Raw genomic sequence first — 22,205 nt, 5'->3', positions numbered from 1 at the left:
TATCCTTCTTTTCAGAGTGGAGGTTCAAAGTGTCCCTCAATCTCTATGGACTCAATTATTCATGGAGTCCTTCCCTTGTTGCTGCTGCCCTAAGGGCCGCACTCTTTTTTTCTGACTAAGTGCATGTACAGGTTGAGCCAATTTTCATGGGGAACAGAACTTGCAGGCATCAACAAAGCAAGAATAAACACGAGAAGGGCCCTCAGACACATGGTCTAAAAGCAGCCATGCACATGCATTTATCAGAAGTCAATGAAATGTCCCGTGGAGCTTTTATGCAAAAACACACCTGTTTTATCAACCGTAATCACAGAGCGGAGCTGCAGGATACAGAGTATCCCATCACCGCTGATTGAGATGCCAGCAATGCAATCGGTCTGACGGAATTAGACTCAAGTTTTGGGAGGAGGTGAAGAGTCGTAGCGCGAAACACACGGAAATATATGAACAAACTGGCGCTTTGGTTTCTGGCCAAGGAAGAAGAGGAGAAATCGTTTCTATAATCACTTTGCACTGTGATGGTGGCAGCTGGTCAACATGCTGTTGCCATGCAAGAGTAACGCTTTACTTGTTTAGCGTATTGAAATCTGCAGAATAGGAACTACTACACAAGATGCCACCAATGTTGATCTCAGTAATGTAGTATGAGTATTTTACTTTGAACAGGGTTTCATCTCAAGTGGGACATGAAAGCCGGATCTGAATGTCATTAGAGATCCATCCAATAGTTGAGCTATTATCCGGGGAACATGGATATGCTTTACCAGATTTGCAGAAGTGGTTGTAATGGAGCTCAATTTTAGAATTTCGGTTTAGAAAAATGAAGAGAATGAAATAAAAAACAAACTTGCTACGATAGTCCAAAACACGATATCATCTAAAGAGATAATCAAAGTGGTGATTGCTTGCTGTGAAATGTAAAAATGTGCCATGAATTGATGGCCCTCAATCCCAAATTAAAGGTGGGGCGTCGCTGTAATGCTGAGACCTGCTTTGCGTTGTGGGCCAGTAACATCACCTTTGACACGGGCAGGCTGACTAACAAATGGCGGGTCGCCGCACCGACAAGACAGAGGGCCGAGTTAGATCGATGGCGTGCCAACGACGATAACAATCCGTCCTCTCCATCTCTGACTCACCGTCCCTCTCGCTGTCTTCCTCGGTCCTAGCAATTAGGAAATGATTAATGCCTTCATTGGCGCTATGTACGCTCATTGGGTTAGCTCGTCTTTGCAAAGGACAACCTTCATCTCCAGGGTGGATGGGTGGAGGATTTGTGAAAACATTAAATGAAAGTGGTCTTCATCGTCAGAGCTTGAAGTAGAACTCAAAATAAATAAATAAAAGGATCTCAATAAGCTGAAGTGATCAAAGACGAGGGGACAGTAGTTCAGTGAGTTTTATCAGTCCCTACAACAAAAAACGCTACTCACACAGACACACGGACACACAAGAAACTGCATGCACTGAGTCTTCTTCGTCTTGGACTTATTGCACAGAATTCACACATACACACAGCTGCTTTGAAATATTGCATCTGTCAAACGGGGACGTTGTCTCTTGGCTGTGGTTGTAATCTCTTCAAAGATTAATAATGTGAACACATTCATGTGGAGTAATGTGGACGGCCGTACTGGATGTATTCAAAAGACAGAATTATGGTTCAGTCAAGCTAATAATGATCCCTGGATGATCCCTGTACGAGTTGACAGCCTGGTATTCTCTCACAAAGCGAGGCGAGGAACAGCAGCGTGACTCCACCCGAGGCTCCACAAGGTAAAAGTTGACTTCCGTTTCAAGTTGAAGTATAAAGCACTTACACAGTAGGACGTGCACTATAAATGCACTTGCACTAAATATACTTGGGTGCCTAATACTTTTACTTTAGTAAGAAGAGCCATTTCAAAAGTGTTGCCATCAAAATACACTACAAGTACCAAAAGTAAAAGTACTCACATACTGGATAATATATTACAAAGCCCTTAGCATCCTATCTTGTAACATGACGCCCTTAACTTGCTGCGGTACAAAATTAAACTTGCGAGATAACGACGAATCAAGGCTCTGAATTGAAAACATTTATAAATAGAAAGAGGTTGTCTTCCCCTGTGACAAAGCTTTCACACGGCCACAAATAGCAGCCCGACACTTCCACGTACTGGAGGTGTAAAGAGATCTGCTTTGACACTGCTTTGAGTCAGAGGTGAGCAATGAAGTGACTTTGTGAGATTCAGGGTATTTGGCTGATATTCATTTACGGCAATGTTACCTCGATGATAGGACATCGTGGCGTCCACTTGGTTTCACCCAATCGGTGCATTCCATGGACAGAGCAGGGGTGATCATTTCTACGCTTGGCTTAAACACACCGGCAGCCTCGATACACACTCAATACACATTCCAGATGCCACTCGCTCAGCGTCCCCAGCACTGGCGACGAGGACATAGTGCCGATGTCAGAGTACCTCCATCTTTGGCTGTTCATTTACCGGCTGCCTCATCCGACTCTCTAGAAGCTCTAAAAGGTCGGGCGCTTCCGCACGACTTTAATGGCGCTAATGCCATTTAATCACTCAACCAGTCATCACAGAACGACTTAAATTACAATCGGCTTCACTTGGCGTTGCATCATCTCAGCCAGTGTCTATTACCAAAGGAGCAAATGAGGAAAGATAATGTGTTCCTTTTTTCTTCTTCTTTTTTTTTTTTTAGGGTGGAGGAGAAGCTCCCTGGAGTTCTGTCGACAGGGTAGTGCTAAAGTAAGTACATGTGTGTGTGATCAATATGGATGATGCATCTGAGGCACCCCTGGGATTTGACTTGGTTTTTGTCACGGGAAATCACACCCACACACTGACACACCCACACACTCTCTCCGAGTGAGCGAACACGCTAAATGGAGGGCGCGTGATGGATTGGACTCCGGCGAGGGGACGAGCGTGAATGTGGAGCCGTGAAAAAGGCAACAAGGCCAAGCCATGCTGAATGAAATTGCTTTGCTTTTTCCTTCTTATTTTTCTCCTCCGCTGTAACACAAATGGATAACATGCGAAGAAACACAGCCAGACAAAAGTGTCGTGACTGCACTAACTCCAGTGCTGCCGATCCCCCCCCCGGGGCGGCCGAAGGAATCAAATTCCACTGACCGGCGTCCACCGACCCCGGCAGGGTGAAGCCAATCAGCGCTTACAAGGAGCAGGATCACGGGAATGTCACAGCGGGCTGCTGCTCGCCGCAGAAACTAAGTTTGTGCGAGCCGAGCCCGGCCGTGCTTCACTGAGCCACTACACACCTCCTTCATACACAACAACAACTCTATCCATGATCGTGTGTGTGTGTGTGTTTCTCCTTGCTTTACGCTTGGATCTTTTTAACGGTTTCATGTGAAGCACTTGAATTGCTTTGCTGTTAAATTGTGCTATACAAATAAAATTGCCTTGTGCGTGTGTCCTATTTTGGAGAAGCTGCACTCAAAACTGCTTTAACGTAACAAACAAGAGTTGAAATGATTTGAAAAGCTGGACATTTGATGCAGGTTTATGTCATTTGAAATGATTGCTAAAATAAACATGATTTGCACAGCTGGTTCCATTTATAAATTGACAAATAGAACTTCCTAAAATAGATCAGATCTTGCAAAAAACAAGACTCCCTTTGAAAGTAAGGATGCTTTTCATCCAAAAGCACGCAGTTCAAAGAGAGTTGTCCCACAAGTATTCATACTTTTGTGTTTGTTTAAAATGCCTTGTTTTAATTTACTGATGCAGCAAAAAACGTGTATAATCAAGCAAAAAGGAAAAGGACGGTCCTCGATAACAGTGGTTGGCCTTCATAACGGCCCTAAAGAACACTGACCTCCATTGGGCTCGGAGGTGTGAACATATCGGAATTGACCTACTTCCACATGTTTGGTCTAATAAATGGCCCTAATCGTTTTGTTTGAAACACAACAGCTGGCAGCTTTGATGGCTCATTCCATTCCCAGAAACAATTTGAATATGGGCAGCTGCATCTTTTGCACTTGTCCAACAATTGTTTGTTAAAAAAATAACGTGGGATAATTATTTTAGGGTATTTTAGAGTGCAGAGATTTAGTCGTTTGTTTTCCACTGTGGACCAATCAATTGGTTGATAAGTAGCTTAAATTTCAGCTGTTTGAATAAAATATGGTTCGCCTGTTGCTCCCATAATCCTCTTCGTCCAAAACAGTGGTAAAAAACACTTGCGCCGCTAAAAGTACAGAATGAGTCAACGTGCTGCTCACTGCTCGGACTGAAACTGGTGAACACAGTGTTATTTAATTTAATTAAGAAACTCATGACAGACAATTGTGTTCAGTTCTCAGTGCTTTTGAACTGCTAAGGAAATCAACTTGTTCAATTGAAAGAAGGTAAATTCAAGCCTAACCGCCATCAACAAAGGAGACCCCCGTTACTAGTGCTGAGCTCTAATAATCATTGAAGAATGTGTTCATTCTGTGCCGCGTTCGAGATACTCGACTGAAACTTCAAACCAAACTCCCTCTGCTCACAATGAACACCCACGTAGCTTTCATGTTGAGGCAACACGATCGTCCACGCAACAGCCATCTGTCCAAAGACATCTGTGGTAATCAACTATCTTTCACTTTTTCTAAGACTGCGCTGCTGTTGAGGATTATCTCCTATCCATGTTCGCACTGCACCTCATCCAGCTGCAGTACAGAGTGGCAGTCTGCCACTTTGATAGATATTATACGGCTTTGTTGAACACTCTGTCCTAATTGACCATTGAAAGGCAATGTGAGGTCTGCCCAGACGTCTCTTTCATCACTTTACGCCATGGGCGTCTGGTCCATTTAGTTGATTTCACTTCATATGAACTTACTTTTACCACAAGGCTGTTTACTGATGCGGCAGTGCAGCGTTTCAAGCTTCTTAGTGGGTTTGGTTTAAAATAAAAGGGTTGGATTTATCTGATGTGTCAAGTAATCGATGCCTTTTGTAAGTAGCCGTGTAAAAAGCAGCATTCTGAGGGACGAGGTGTTATGAAGAGTCCTCTATCTACTGGCTGAATCATCCTATAAGGGCCTTTTTTAGGGGCAAATCGTGGTTGATAGATGAAGCCATTCCAAAGATAGATCCAAGTTGCTTTCTCAATTAGCCAAGCAGCTCCTGGAAATGACACAGCAAGTGGCTCAGCAGAGGTTTTCCTCATTGATATTAGTCTGTCTTGTTATAATTTTTTGGGCTGTTGCCTCTTATAGGATTGACCAGCTGAAGAGAGACCGTCACCTCTCCGTGTGAATGGATCCATAAAAGTAGAAAATTCCACCAAACCTAATAAACAGTGACTACAAAGTTCACAGTATCTCCCAAAGCATCTGTTGTTCCTCTGAGTCGAGAGAACAAAAACACTTAATATCCGGGAGTTCAACTACGCTGTTTTGCATCCCTAATTGAATTTACCCAATTGCACTTTGGAAGAAATCCTAAATGTATCCTGCTTAATGGCTGTATAGTAATGATCTGGCATAAATGAACAGAGTTAAATTGGAACATTTTAAATGAATTACATTGTGCCAAACCTCTTGATGCATGGTAAACATGCTCGCTCTCTTATTTACCGGTAGATATTAACTTGTATCTTTTTTTAAATTGAATTACTTTATTTCTAGAGAACAACAATGACAGAGACATGCGCTACATTGTTACATCTAATGTATATCAATGCTATTCAGCACATTGCTTCATGCACTAATTCATGTTTTATGTAATCTAATTCTGAGTGAGCAGATGCAGTCTGAAGTAATACAAGTCATAGGCCAGGGCTGACAGTTAAAAAAAAGACTAAATTGCTTTTATATCTTGGAATATTTAAATGTTGCTAGGCAACTGTCACAGCTCAACATCTGGTCATATGAGAAGTTTTGAGATATAAATGCTTTCATGATCATGTCTAGTTCAGTTAGTATTTTCAAAACAACACTTTAATATTTTTCAGGCAGAAAAATTATATTATGCAAGAATATTGATAACAATTCCCTCATTCTGCACTTCCTTCAAGACAACATACTTCTGATGCTTTGGCTATTTTCTCAATACGTACATGAAGCTTTCAGTCTCAGAATCTCATGTTTTATTGCATCCGATCAGCCCTTCTGTAATGAAATAGGCAATGATCCATGTCCAAGGTTCTTTGAAAACAGTGAGCATGACTCACGCTAAATGTGTACATGTGCACATTAGATGAAAATGGCGTCTGCATAGAATATTCCCTTAAAAAAAAAAAACAGTCTGGCAGCTTTGTTTCCTCATGTGAAACATGGAGATTATAGAGGTCTCACATCGCTGTAATTCGAGTTGATTCTCAGGACGTGAACAAAGCGTCGTCACCTGTCTTCCCCGGCTCCATTCAGCACGGGAACAGCTGTGGTGGCCCATACAACCTCCAAATACACTGCGAGTGATTGCAGTATTCACATATACGATGATGCTAACACGGGATAATAGATATATGTGTGTGTGTGTGTGACCGGGGGGAAGCAGAGAGAAAGCATCAACTCACCATGTCGATGGAGGACACAGGCCCGATGCTGTTGACATATATGCCCACATCGATGACTGTAGGTTTCACTGCAAGAGGCAGAAGGGAAGAAGAGTGAGTGATGGTAACTGCATGTGTTGCAGGTTTAGTCATGCAATCGTTCCATCTTATTTGTCATTTATCTGTGTTTTCCTGCTGTTATGTGTGTACACAGACAAAAATCAAATCAATAATCAAGTTTAAAAACAATGGTTGTTATTCAATGTAGCCTTCAGCAATATGATGACACCCCCCCCCCCCCCTATACTCAGAGAGGCAAGACTTTCTTTAAAATCAGAAAAGGCTCCACTGTGTTTGCTGGTGCTGTAACCGTGTTACCATGGCACTTAATTGCATTTCCATTGAGAATGTAGGATCTTGGTTAATTTTGCTTGGCAACAACATTTGATTCCAGGAAGAAAAAACGATAATGACAAAAACAGAAATGTCTTCAGTGTGTTTGTGTTCAACCTTTGTGTTTCCCCGTCTATTGTGTGTTTGTCAAGTCATTTTCTCAGAACACATGATTTATCCGGCATACCGGGTTTGGTGGACTCGTGACATTTAATTATTCTAGATATAAGATGGAGGGTCTTTTCTCGCTGCTTCTTCTTCTTCTAAATCTAATGAGTCACCCAACCACCCACAAACCGGCATGGGGTGTTTAACATGACAGGGGGGCTCCACGTCAACAACATTTTGGGATCATTTTTAGCTAAATATTAATAAATGAACATGCATTCAATCACTTTGGTGAGCTCTTAACGTTGCAGCAGTTTGTCCAATAAACCAAAATAAAGGTAAATCTGTTTCATTGGATCCATCAACTCTTAACTCTTACTCTTAACCCGACATGACGCGGTAGCCGTGCTGCAGCTATTAGCTCCGATAATGGCAAACATACTGGACACACAAACACTCGACTCCCTCTGGAGAGCTATTGAACACAACAACGGCCGAGCCCCTCTCAGAGGACGTGGGAATGAAGGTCAATCAGTTAAAGTTACAGCCTATAGAACGAGTTCAAGTGTGCGAGCTCTATGAGAGCTACCGGGCATCCAACCCTGCGAGGTAGTTTTGTGACATTATTGCCGGAGTGTGACCTCTGGATTGACGGGGCCTGGCGTCCGCAGCCTGGCAGTGATTTAGCGTGCAGAAGGTTTGGCGTTATGCTATGAAGCGCATGAAGTTGTCAAAAACTCTCCGGGCAAAGTCGTTCTGTAAGCGGTGGTGGGCAAAAATAAATAAATAAATAAAGAATAGTGCTGTGCTTTATGCACACAAGATATTTTACAAATCCACTCGCAGCCCTTCTTGTGGGAAAAGCCTCCTTTGCCGCTTTTATCCGCACAATTAAATGATTACAAAAGTTGTTTCTGCCTTTTTCTCATTAATACTCCTTCCCTTCAGAAAAGGTGTCTGCGAGGAGTTTAACTTCTGACCTCAGCCAGCAAAGTTAGCAGCACTACCGACAGAGAGCTCAAAACGATGTTAATTAATAATGTTTGGGACACATCTCCTTAATGAATCCATGGCCCGTGTTACCCCCATTTAACGGTTGTTCATGGTTCACCTATATCGAACACATTTGACTAAATAGTTAAAGGGTCTTCCCAGTCGTGTGATTCTGTGATGTTGATGTGAAAAGCAGAATTGACGTGGGCGCGGGGGTGTGCAGGTCTGCGTGTTATGTCTCCAGGGACCTGCTGTGCTGGGCCACTGATGCAAACAGTTTGGTTTCGTGAAGGCCTGCTGGGAGGATTTGACTCGATTCCAGCAGCACGTTCTGCTCCACCAACTGGACAATGAGGGACAACAATGCCAATGCACCTCTGAAATTATTACTAGCATTGTTTTGCCAGTGCCTCATAGTAAGCTTACAGGTATGTTCTCCGGGATTTTTAGTGAGAAATGTGTCTCCAAAACATCCATTTCCATCATGTGTGGCCATCAGCAATGACAGAAAAATAACCTGGTGCATCACCCAGATGTCAATTGCCGGAATTACCATACCCCAAGTATTTGGGGCAAGGGTGGTTTTTCGGTTCATTTCTGCTATTAATCATTTTCTAGTAACAGCAGCGTTTCCTCCTGGCATCGGTCTGGTCACTTGATAGCATCTCCAATCATCTTTTAATTATTATCTGGCACACTTACTGCATGGGCATCAGGCCCAAATCCCAGCTAAGAATCAAATCGTCACGGTCCATTTTGGGAAATCTGGCATTGGTGGCGCGCAGGACAATACCTAATCGCTATCATTGTTCCTTGAGGCTAATTGGGAACCACTATTTTAGCATGCAGAGGGGAAATCCCTGGACACACTGCCAGTCTCATTCACGCATTTGGGCCATGCTGACTGGTCCAACTAATCTAAAGGTCTTTGCATTACAGGGCTGAAACCCCCCGTGGGGAGAACCTGGTGTTCCAGCACAGTGTCCCTCCTTTGGGACCCATTTGCAGAGGAAACAGAGAAAACGTAAAGACCACCGAAGAGGAAGCATGGGCTGGAAAGCTGATCTGCTGCAGCTTAGCAGCAGCATTGGGGAAGTAGGACAACCTGAGGGTAATCATCCACAATTCACACCACGTGGATAATCAAGGTAGAGAAGGACAGGCTGAATATGCGTATGGGTTGTTTTAGCCAGTCAGCTCTACTGATTCACAGTGATACCTTTTTCGGATTAATTTCCCGCTGCAATACTAAAAACTAACCTGACGTCCAAATGGCACGTGGCAGATTCACGTGGGTTGGTGCATAGGTAATGATGCTGCCGCTGTAAGTATTGAGGACAGATTTGCCCTTCTTCTGCACAGTTTATTTATTTCTTTACACTTCTCTGTGGGAGCTTGTTTTGCTCTCTTTCATCTCTGAAAGAGGAGGAAAATGAAGATTAAAAGCACGTCTAACACAGGAAGAAACTTTAAAACGTCTTCGCACTTATCAACCTATGAACCTGATTTTTCACTTCTATTGTAGAAACCACGATCCAGTCTTGAGACCACATCCTTGCAGTCCTTCCTCCTCCTCTTTATGTTGCTCATCTTCCTCCTCCTCATCTTGCTTTTCAGAAAGGCATGACAGGCCCCATCTGTATTACCACATTACCCTGTGGACCTCGATTAAGAAGAAAGGGCCCACATGGCATGACAAATGCATTACCCAGTGTTAGCCCCAGCGAGCATGCGTTCGCACACACACACACACACACACACAGCCGTCCCAGCTGACCGTTTAACACCCATATGTTCAGTGTCCTAGGAGCGCTGCCTCAGTGGGCTGTCAGATGCCATCCCGACGGTTAGCCTCACGTCTTCAGTCTCACTTTGGAATGAAACTCATCATGGCCCGTTTACCAAAAGTTACACACAGCTCAGAAAATATACCTTGATATACTTAAGTACTAAAGCTAAAGTACACAAGTTATTATCCTCAGGTGGCTCGGATTAAAGAACATTCTGAGACAAAGACTTCCAATCACAATGCCGTCCAATGCAAAGTGCACTTGTAAATTGCATCAAGGTAAGTGTCTTCATCACATGACAGTACCATAGAAACATCCAATTTCTGTGAACACAGCAGGAATATACCATGAAACCCGAAATTAAAACAATTGTAGCTTTGCTCACAGCTGAATACTCAACCTAACTTAACATTGAATAGCTTATTAGCTTCGGATGCTGTTGCTATGGAGACGAAGTCAGCCTGAAACGTGAATCAGAGCATGAGTAGATTCACAATGCTTCATCGTTGAACCAGACTGGTTCCAGTTAAACCAGTCTCAACAACTGTATGGCAGATCAAGTTGTAGACATGGGAGGCCGTTATGTGCTTGTCCTTTTCAGAACACAAAAGCACTGCTTGTGTACTTTTGTAATTTTCAGCCAGTTTTGTGTTGATATGGGCCAGCAGCAGAAATATTTGTGTCAGCTCTGTGGTGTCAGCGCCCCGAAGACTAATCACAAGGACGGGCAGCATTTCATAGAAATTCCCCAAACTCCTTTTTGGCGTTACAGTGTGACTGAAAGGAACAGAAGAAAATATCCCTGATTTTGGTCTCCCTTTTCCTCAAAATCTTAAAATGGTTTTAGTATTGTCTGGTTGAACAACGATAAAAAATAAGCCCAGTGATTTAAACCGTTCTGTTTTATATGGGCATACAAGACATACAAGGATTAGACAAAAGGGCTAATGTATATAAATACATCGACCTGAATGCAGCATTAAAAAGGCAATCAGCTTGAGCGCTGAAGCCAGTAATTATCAACCATAACAAGGAAAAGGGCAGGTTGGGCATGCAGTTACGCTTATGGAAGAAAACTTAATTCTGAAGCTCTCACTCGGGCCCAAACTTCAGCTCGTCAGTTTGCAGTCTTCCCAAGTCACGCAGGCAGGCCGCGAGGGCTAAATATCAGATGAAGTGGTAAAAATACCACCCGTGCAACCGCACTCGTGTGTTATTCTGAACTGCACTGCAGCGCACGTTGTGCGGCTGGGGTTCAACTCCACCAGCGACACTATTTCTGTCTCAAAGAACTCAAACTGCATACCGGCCGCGGCAGACCGAAGCCCTGCGGTTCTTGAAAAGGAGGCTAAAAATGATTGCCAAATGCCATGTACATTTTGGCATCTACTCAGTCCATTAGGACAGGCCCTGGCGAGACTTCTGCCCCAGTGAGAGCGACATCAGCTGCAGTCACCCAACTACTGGGAGGCTCGAGTCCCTCGTACGCAGGTGATGCTCACTGCTGAGCTCCTCCGACCTACAAAAGCTCAACCATCTCACCCCTTTTACTCGGGGAGAAAATAAGAGTGCAGCGGATTAGGATCAACAACATAATAACAACCAAAGCAACAAAATGTGATGCTACACAGCTAAGCGAACCTTGAAACGTTAATGGAGGAGCTCTATTTTCTGGCGCTGAACTTGTACTGAAAGTTATCATTATCATGTCATAACACTAACACAACATAAAAAAATGATGAAATGGTGAAAAAAACATGGTGTGAGAATGCTAGACTTTAAGAAATAGTCTGTCATTTTGGAAAGTATGTTTATTTGGGTTTTTTTACTTTGAGGTACATGACAACAACGGTACCACGTGTCTTGCTTGCTAAACGAAGGTAAAGCCTTCGACTGGTTAGCTTAGCTTAGCATGAAAACGAACAGAACGCACATTATTTAACACAACACAAGGGACAGGACAGCAGCTGCTGGTTCAGTGAGAACACAACGGAGTGTCAGATGATGTTGTGTAACTTTCAGGAAGTAATCAAATAAGAACACTTCAAATCACCCCAAATCATAGTTTTTCATTTCAAACCAATGATAACTATTCTTTGCGACAGCAGAAACAAGCAGGGAACACAATAAAAATTGACGTGTCGACATCTATCAGTTGTGGGGAAATATCATAATTCACGCGGAGTCAAATATTCACTCGGTTTTGGCTCGTTTTTGTTCTCTAGGAGCAGAGCCGAAACTCGCTATGAAGCCCAGTAAAGACGGAGCAAGCTGCAGGTTCTGGGGATGATTCTCTGTAGGTGCACGACTTTTAGTGAACCCGGCACTTGTGCATTGTTTTTATGAAAATATACATTATGGGAGCCATTAAAATAGACACCAAGCTCTCATTACTTTTTGATCTGTTGTATTTTCTGACCTGGTGCCTATGAGCAAGGTTACTCCTTAGCAAGCGGATTTGTGGCTAAAATGAGCAGATGGCTGTGTACATTTAATTGGGATGAATTATTTACTCATGACGCATGTTTGCAGAGAACAACTTCCTCGGATGATAAATGTCATTTAAATTGCAGAGTGCAGCTCCGGCAAAGAGTATTTTATTAAACAAAACTGGTCAACATGCTGCGTGAACACTAATCTTGCTTATTTCATTGGACGGAGATAAAAGACGACTTCAGGTGTGCCGATGATTCGGTAAAAACTCATATATTCTATTCATGGACGTATAAAAAAGTAATGCAAGCCTAAATGAAAATACTTTTCCATCAGACAGATATTGACCGTGATGTGGGTGTGTATAGACCACGGCACTTGTGTGTGTGTGTGTTTGTGTGTGTACCGTACTTGTATTCAGCTCCTTGAATCAAATATAATGGATGTAGGAAGAGAAAGTATTTCTGTCCCCTTGGAGGTTTAATGAGAACCAGGCAAAGGGAAAGGTCTCACTGCTTATGAATCGCCAGCAGGCAATCACACAGCTACCACCAAGCAATAACTCAAAAAAATAGGATTTTTTTTTGGGGGGGGGGGGGGGGTGCTTGTTTTCACACAGACAGTTATGCACACAATGAATTACCTTACAATGTAATTTCTGTTAATAACAAAATAAACTGTTATACCTATACCTGCTTACCCCAGTGAATGAGCGGCATACAACCCATTTATTGTATTGGTTACTTGACCGGATTGTAGGAGCACGTGTCAACATTGTCTTTTGATAAAATACGTTTATGATAATAATTAAAATAGCCCGTGACATCTGCTTTGAAAAAAGAGAATGCTTTAATCTGTCTGTCGCCGGGGCCTTACTGACACGGCCACGTTGTTACACTGGCTTCAGATTGACAGGAGAGTTCAGTGAGCACCTTTAACACACACAAATCTGAGACACCAGTCACAGCTGGAGACATTTTGGATTTAATTAGGCATTGTGTCCATTAGGTAAACAATGAATTATGCATTGTTTTGCTCCCCTGTGCTACCACAACAATGCACACCAAGCTCATGGTGCAGAGGATGAGGGTTCAGCAGCTTCAGGCTTCCAGAAAAGATGACACATCAGTCTGCAGTGAAGTTACGTATGTCCCCCAAGGTGGCACAAAAACATGCAGGCAACGCCCGTGTGTTTGATTGCATTAGATAAATGAAAGGCTTATGGAGGATTTAAAGAAGCCGACATTCATAAAAGACAGGGAAGTGAAATACAATGCATATTGTTACTTATATTAAATTTGTCATGTATGAATTCATTGTGGAATAATCAAAAAAGAAAACAGTCACACATATCAACTGCCCAATAACAGGTTGGGTAGATGGGGCCTTTAATTGGACATATTCAGTAGTAGCCATGGAAAAAACGAAAGGAAGAGCCTGTATAAACAATGTAATTGAACGTAACAAAGTGGATGATTTTAACTGCATGTCTCGGTTTGTATTTTAGCATTTTCCACCTTCGATAAGATCTTGTGCAAATCAACAAAGAAATGTTCTAAAGCAGCATGAGACACAAAAAACAGCTCTTACTTGTTCCCCATTAGGGGCTCCACCGCGAGAACTAAGCTAAATTGGAAACACAAACAGCACAGGTGCAAGCCGGCCTTTCCTTTTCTACATTTCTAAAGTCCCCCCCCCCACCCAGATGCCTGGCTAACCACCGCTGCTCTGCCTGGAGTGGAGTGGACATGGGAGACACGTATCGAAATCGATTAAATGGTTAGAGCTCACAGGGATGAGAAATGTGTCAGCCATGATCTGAAGCCAGCTCGGTCCTATTATCACCTAATGCACTTCACTTTAGCATCAGCCCCGACGCTTTAAAGCGCTACACGATTGCTCGGCCATTCCTTTGTGGTTTCTCATTAACTTGGCAATGCTGGAGGAATGAAAGGCGAGGCTTTCACGCCGGAAGTTAAACATTTTAAAAGAAGCTTAACATCGAGGCCTGCTGTTGTGTGACCTCCTGAGTGTATGTTAAATTTGGAAATGTTTCTGATAACATACATAAATAAATCCTCATCAATTCGGTATTTCACAAAATAAAATAAGATCATTTTATCTGTAAGCGATTATGATCACAATGCCGGCAGACATCACCATGGCAACGTATTGTCCCACATGCAGCGTACTATTGTGGCAGATGACAATACATGACAACACACAACATTATATGGCTTCAACGTGAAACTATTTATCCACAATTTAATTTGCAGCTGGGTAAAAAACACAGCTGATCAAAGCCGCCAGAAACACTGCCTCCAAAAGTCGCTAGAACTAGGGATGAAGTCACTAAGTCAGCGAAGGTAATACTCTGACTAATAATAACATCACACAACCCCAGTTCAAGACCCCAATTAATTAATCCCATCATTCTCTTGCTGTTAAATGGCATTTTAATCAGAAAATTAAGTCAAATTAAGACCAAAGAGCCTCAACAACTGAGATAAGTTATAAGAAGATATGAGAACACAATTCATGCTTCTTTGTCAAGGCAAAGTCACACACAAAACGTTTGTGAGTCGTGATGAATGGGTCACTGAACCTAAAGTTGCAAAAACACCATCAACAAAGGCTGAAAGTCCATGAAATGTGCTTCATTTCACAGCTATCAATTATTTCTTCCACTGCATACAGGAAAATGTCTGCAAATATTTCAACCGCCGTCATGCGGCTTTCGTCAGTGTGTTTCCTCAAAGGGAAGAATCAACGGATGACAAATCATCCAATCACAAGTCAGGATGTCAAACCTCGAACAGAGGAATGTTTTAGAGACGCTCACAAAAAAAAAAGACTGTTCAAATCTGGATCAAATATGGATATTAACGACAGAATGTGAAACATTCCCACTATAATATTGATGCCTCTATGTGACCTTCATAAGAAAATGAGACCATTAGCTGGAAGGTTGGTTATTTTATAGCCAGATTGTGCTACAGTAAAATGATGTTTTCTAAAAAGGTACTGTTTTTTAATCTCACCCAAAAGAAGAACCTGAATACTTTCTCGGCCACCGTGCGTCATCCTCAATCCAATCTTATTCATTTCAGTAAAAGACAATGCTGTGACTAAAATCACAGCATTTGAGCGCATGACAAACACTTCCTTGTTATTTCTGGCAGTGGGATACAGAAAAAAACACAAACCCTGCTGGAACTTTCTAAGTAAAGACTTTTAGATCCAATCTCCACCGGCTCCTTTAATAAAACAAAAGGATACGTTTGAATATTTCATCAAACAAGGAGACATATAGGGCCGCTGGCATGTAATGTGCTACGATATGAGTAGACTTCACTGAAACCCAAATATTGCAGTGCTTAAAACAAATCCTCATCCTTCTCGCATGCTTCGCCCTCGAGTGATTGAATCTGACATGACTTCTGAAGCAGATCTGTAAGGTTTTAATATAGGATGCAAAGTGGGTCAAACTTACACTTGGCTTTGGGAAATCCTCCAACCTCGACTGCGAATGCAGACATAAATAATTTAACAACATACAGTAACTGATAGTAAGCAGGGGGAGGTTTAAAAAGGGGGGGGGGGCACACGCAAAAGAGAGGTGATTGAGTGACGGAGAAACCGATGGAAAGTGAATGAGGGAGCAGCAGGAAACAGCTTTGGTTTTCTATTTCTGACAAACACGTGGCTTTTATCTGAATCAAAGATAACGCACACATTTAGATCACGTCTGCAAGGAAACCGTTGACCACACATCTTATGAATAAAAAATAATGAATAAATATAGATGGATAAAAAGACTACAAAAAACTACAATCAGCAGCTGCTTGTTGGTTACAGTCGCTCTCACACACAAACCCCCCCACACACACACACACACACACACGCACCCCGTTCATTCCCACACACGTAAATAATCGCAAATGCCAGACATATTCAGGGAGGCAACAACGGTGGATATGATTTCAACGACCTGGTCAGTCGGTTTAGATGAAAAGCTTATTAGTTATGGACAATTAGAGCCTTCACTCCCAGCCGCCATCACACACAGTGCTGCGACTGGATTGTTTACACGGGTATATTGCAAAGCTGGCGGCAGAGAATGAAGCGAGCATGTGATCAGAGTTTGATTGGTGAGATCAAGATTTCACTTGAGTTCATGGTTCAGCGGTTTCACTGGTATATTTGTAAAAAGGTCCAGAGGATTTGGAGGACAGTTCCCTAAAGTGGTAATAGCTTAATCCGATCCTTTGTCTCCAGATTCTGAGCAGCTAACCTCTAATCTTACTTTAAATCAGTAGCGTGACTTCAAAGTCTCAGTCCATGGGGGCAATTTCTTTGTCTTCTTTCAGCCATGATGTCTTTTGCTGCTTATATCTACCAGTTCTTCCCCGTTAACAAACATCTGCTGCTGTTAAATGCGCCATTAGCTGCGTAGCTACTGTTTTTTTCTTGCAAAGAACAACTGGTATCTGTCAGTACATTTCCAAGGGATTTCATTCACCAAGTAGACTCTAAGTAGTGTGGGGGGAGACATGAGCATGGTGTGAAGGGACACAAGCTTCTCAACAAGTCTAATACCAGAAAGTTAGTGCTTGTGATTTATTCAAACAAAGACAGAAAGCTGGGTCGTGTTGTGGCTTCAGCGTGACTCAGAATATAACTCAAACTTGTATTCCAAGAGGGAGTTACAAAAGCCTTTCATGTTAAAATAAAACACCAAACCAATAACATGTTAGTCTATCAGATCAACTCTCCGCCATATTCCCATTGGTTCTTTCAGAAATAAAACAACCCGGGAATTTATAGTTTCATTTATTAAACTCAATGTCCTGGATTGGCTGGGACCTGTAGATTTTAAGGTTTGTTACTCAAACAGCATTAAATAGAACATTTGTTGGGGGACATTTTATTCTTCTTTTAGTATTCTAGTCAGTCTCAAGAGTCAAAACTGTTCTTTTCATGGTTACGTATCATTTGACTGAAGATGATTGTCTGTGGGCTCAGTACTTTAACCTTCATTGAATCCGTTATTTGCTTGAAAAGGACTGATGTGGCGTATTTCTTTTAGAGCGAGGCTCAGACCTTAATGGAGCACCTTGAATCCTCCCTCGCTCTCAGACCCCACAATACATCTACTCGCTTTCCCCTCTGATCCATGGCGCGAGCGCGCGCGCACACACACACACACACACAACCCCACATACACGCATGCACAAGCCCTGCACGCACGTGTTCGCACAGTACACGAGGATCACACACCGGACGCACAGTGATCACACTCTGAACCCGAAAGGAAAGTGACACAATAGGGACACAGATGCATCTCATTTTTGTCCAAGGCGGACCGCTGCCTATCGGTTAAGGTGGGACTCAACACTTTTTGCCCGGGGTGGAGGGATGTTGGAGTCATTTTCACTCGTGGACCAGTAACCCACTTTATATGAAGAGCGAGCACACTGTGTTGAATGCACAGGACCAGAAGAGACAGGGGCATGAAGGGGGGGGGGGGGGGGGGGGGGGTAAGATAATAACCCAGTTATTTTGTATCTTGGGTTTCTTCTCTCAGTTGGTGGAAGCTTCACTTCACTGCAGTGCCACTGGAAAGTGCTTCTGACACTCTTATGCAAGATAAATAAAGGCATGTATCTCAACAATAAAGAGGCACTCATATCAAAGCAAACCGATGCCTGGGAAAAGTGAGTGTGCTCACATTCTATTCATTGTCCCAAGTGCATTGTAGCTTAGCATACAGAATGAAGGCAGGGCGAGACCGCTAATATTCAGCACCTCGGAAACCAAACTCATGCTTTCGGCCACCACATTGGAAACTGTCCTCATCCCGAGGCGTAGTCTCGATGGGGACATCTTGCTGTGCTACTATACAATGCAAGTGGTAACGTTTAATGTCCCGGAAAATAAAAACAGAGAAAGGTCTGACACAACAGAAGAGACTATATGAACGTATAACCAAGCAGCTCCAGTCGACCCCTACTTTGTTTTAGCTGATAGAGGTGGTTTTTCACCAAGAAGTGAGCCTCGCTGTGAGATACAACACTTCTAATATTGAATTAATGGCCAATTAAAACAGAAATATGCTTAAAACAACAACGATTTGTGCTCTGGTTCAATAGCCAGCAGCAAATTAACAGGCAGAACTGGAGAGAAGTTACTCTCACATTAAAAGGAGGCAAATTGGGGAAAAAGGCATTCTTTGATACTGTGTGTGTGAGAGAGGAGAAGATGACTTTGATTTAGACTAAATCCAGGTGTATCGGGGAAATAAGCCACACTCCTCTGACTTCTGCCAGTTGCTGCTGTCTATGTGAATGTACTTTTGAGTGTTTCACAGAGATTCATTGCAGCACTTCTCGACTGAACTCCCTCTTTTTTCTTTTTTTTACAATGACTTAGATGTCCCAGATCTGTCTTTGACTCAACATCATCTTCCAGTGTGTGGATCTGTGTGTGTGTGTGTGTGTTTTTTTTCCTGCGTGTTTCCATTGCCTCACATTATCCTGCTACAACATTAACATTTAATGGATGACACTGGAGGTTTATCAACTGGATCTCATCAAAATTTCATCCCCAATTATGGAAGCAGAGCTGGAGGGAGATTCCCCACCGCTACCCTGACTGAACCGAGCCGGCGGCGGGAAGCGAAAAACAAAAAACAGATAAATCAATTCCCACAAGCAAGCCCGTTCAAGATAACCTAAGACCACAAATAAACACTCCTAATGATCTGGAGATAAGCATTCCCACCAGAGTCTGTCCACAGAGCCTTTTGAGACTTCATCTCGAGCACAACTCTACTAAAACCCCCAAAATGAACTGGTTACAAAAAGAAAGCCTTTCAGGGGGCATCTTCAAGGTGCGGAAAGTAGTCTCAGACTTATTAGCCCTTAATATGACTTCCATCCAAAAACAGCCACCGTCCTGTAGTTGAGGGAGAAATGTTATTTTCTAGATTAGATGCATAGCGTCCGTTTGTGAATTTCAGATTAAGGCACAAATAGGTCCAACTAAAATGCAATATATTCACAACCATGAATCATTCCAAGACGTCCAAGATTTATATTGAGGAGCACAACCTCCTGCTGTTGGTTGGGAATCACCTAACAGAACTAACACGACATTGTTGTATAATAAGATGTAATGCCATACGTGATAATAATACATAACGACATCTTTTCTTCCTCTGGCCAACTGGTCTACATTCACGAACAATGCAATGAATGATGGGTAATCTTACACAAACCGCTGGGAGGAACATGGACCATGTCCTTTGGAGTCCTGCTATTGGCTGATTCAGGGTCAGTGCTTAACCTTCCGCACAAACCTCCGACATGTCGTACAATTAATGCTCAAACCCTCTAGAAGCCACACAAAGTATGAGCCGGAGGACATTACGTTTCACACAACATATTGTCTGAGCCAAGGACCTCGAACGACCACCACCGTTATTAGCAAAATAGCTAAATAGCCAAAGTGTAGCATTACTCACCGGTGGCCAGGGTGTCCGGTGTCTCTCGGGTGCGTGTTTTTAGCCGCAAAACGCGGCAAAACAGCACGGTGGCGTAAAGTTAGCGTGCTTTTTTCATTAAATTCAACAGCTTGTAAAAGTCCGGGAAAGTGTCCTAACATGCCCGTAAAAACAGATACAGTAACGTTACAGTACACGTCTTTCGATGCGCCGCTTACACCAGGTGAACTTCATCGAACTGATTGCGTCGTGACGTCACGTCGTGACCGTGCACCTCCGTCGACGGCGCACTGCGCGCTTGGCAACGGAATAACAAACCGGACGACAACACACCCCACGCACGGCTAGTTTAGTTAGCACAGTTATGCGTAATTACCCAAACACTACAGACTAAGGCATGAAAGTTTTTTTTCTGGGCCCTGTTCTTCCGCGTGGATCGAAGAGACATCAGCGTGTTTGCAAGGATTTAAGGTAACGAAGGTAAGAAAGAAAATGTTTCACTGAGCCGCAGGAACAAAATTAATAAGAAACTGTGGCTTTCAAAAAAGTTTAGGAAGCACACCCACTGTTTATTCCAGAATGTGGAGCAATACCCAAATGGTTTCCACATATGATATCAACTATTCCTCTGATTTTGTCAGCACAGTGGTGATTGTAAATTAAAATAGCAAAATAAATACAGCAGAGGTGAATTACAAAAAAATGTACAGTAGAAAAACTAAACCTGCACAAATAAGATTTAAAAAATGGATTTTTTGTAATAACTTACACCTCTTTTCTTCATTTCTTTCAATAAAAGGAACTTTTTATTCAAGCCAACCAGTGAAAAACCAGGCGAGCTGAAGATGAACAATCCCTCCTCCAAGAGTTTTGATTGCACCAGAGATCTGGTGCAGGAATGACATGGGTGCAATCAGAGAATGACTTGGACTCAAACCACCACCCTCCATCCCATACACGTACACAGACCTTTCTGATAAGTACAGTGTGACAGTCCTACAACATGGTGCTCAGGGAGACACCAAAAGAGCCCCACCCATATATGTTTCCTGATTGCAATGTCTTGAAAAAAAAGAGCTATTAAAGCGGTTTGTGTGGCAGCCTCCCTTAAACTGTGGGAGGCTGTCACACAAACCGATTGGTCCATCCTGCAGTCAACTAGCACATCGATCAAGTCTAATAAAAAATGAACTATCACACCTGCTTAGTACTTCTCTTTGTGAGTAAAATACCCTATTTTATTTAACTTTGCCTTTCACTCAAGTTGCTCCTGTGAATATACTTGAAATCACAATCACTCCAGCATTCATGCAGTTATGTGTCAACACAAAATGTTCCCAAGAAGACTGGACTGGATGTCTCCAAGCTTCCTGGAGCTAAACCACAGTAAGGCGCCCCTTTTGATTCCCATGTTGAACATTGAGAAACATCTCAAGTCAGTGATTCAGTCCTGTCGTCGTCTTTGAAGATGATTGCCAAACTGCATTGTTTGTTGTCTTAACTCTATTAGGTCACTGAGCATCTTCACTGTTGTGGCACCGCGACTATAGAACTGCCAACTCAAAGTGTTTTATATCTCATCTCAAAACTTAGTACCGTGGGAACGTCACTGTGACTTCTTTACCCTGATTTGTTTCAACGTTTGCCTGCATTTATTTTATTTATTTAACCCTTTTTTTGACCAGTTAGGCACAGGTTTTGAAAATCACTTTATAAATTATGTTTTACTAACAAAAAAAACTCATTGATGTCAGATACTTAAACGTGAGGATATGCTGCTATTTGTTGTTCTCTGACAGCGAAGCAAATAAGTTTAGGTTAGGAACTGTTGTGCTGCTGGTAGAAAGGAAACATCTGGCTCTTTACTTGACAGAAAATGAAAAAATTACTATAGTCTGACATTTTATTGCAGAAATAGAGAAAATAATCAGCAGATGAATTAATGAGGTAAACAACTGTTGGCCGCTACCCAAGCTCATACATCACCATACTGCAGATACTGTTTTATTGTTAACAGGCAACTTGCTCTTCAAAGACACGTGTCTAAAACGCTGGACAACACACGCAGAAAGTCTCCACCTGACTGGAGCACCGAATATTTCACTCATTCCTTCAACAACAGCGAATCAAGCGCTTCTCGTTCCAGCACCGTGGACAGCTCCACTCCTAACCAACATCAATCAGCACCACGGACAGCTCCACTAACTCCAATAAGTTGTTAGTCCTTTTTTCTTTGTATTTTTAGTGTCTCCACCAGCTGTACACACGTCAACGCGGCCCGCCCTCACCTCCAATGTCCGGCCGCAGCGTCTTGTCGTATTCCTCGAGCAAACTGTTCAGTATTCGCGTGGCTTCCTCCTGGTGTGACCTGGGGACCAGCATCTGATTGACCGTGGTGTCGTTGGGATCTTCATCGTCGGCGCCATATTCCAGGGGATCAGAACTGTGTGTGTGTGTGT

The 22,205-nt window shown here is 42.7% G+C and overlaps 1 protein-coding gene across 1 annotated transcript in view; it reads right to left on the bottom strand.

Moving 5' to 3' along the window:
- The window catches only part of LOC119215366 (gamma-aminobutyric acid receptor subunit gamma-3-like), a 52,640-nt gene that overhangs the window by 29,707 nt on the left and 728 nt on the right, over positions 1-22,205 (bottom strand). The window contains exons 2-3 of the mRNA XM_037467471.2: positions 22,035-22,189; positions 6,547-6,614 (exon numbers count right to left, since the gene is read on the bottom strand). Of these exons, the coding sequence (XP_037323368.1) occupies positions 6,547-6,614; positions 22,035-22,189 (223 nt within the window). The remainder of the gene's footprint in view (positions 1-6,546; positions 6,615-22,034; positions 22,190-22,205) is intronic.

The sequence above is a fragment of the Pungitius pungitius genome, chromosome 3, assembly GCF_949316345.1.
Source record: "Pungitius pungitius chromosome 3, fPunPun2.1, whole genome shotgun sequence".
In the NCBI taxonomy this organism is placed as follows: Eukaryota; Metazoa; Chordata; class Actinopteri; order Perciformes; family Gasterosteidae; genus Pungitius; species Pungitius pungitius.
Note: the sequence above shows the minus strand (reverse complement) of the source record. Positions and strands in the feature narration are given on the sequence as shown.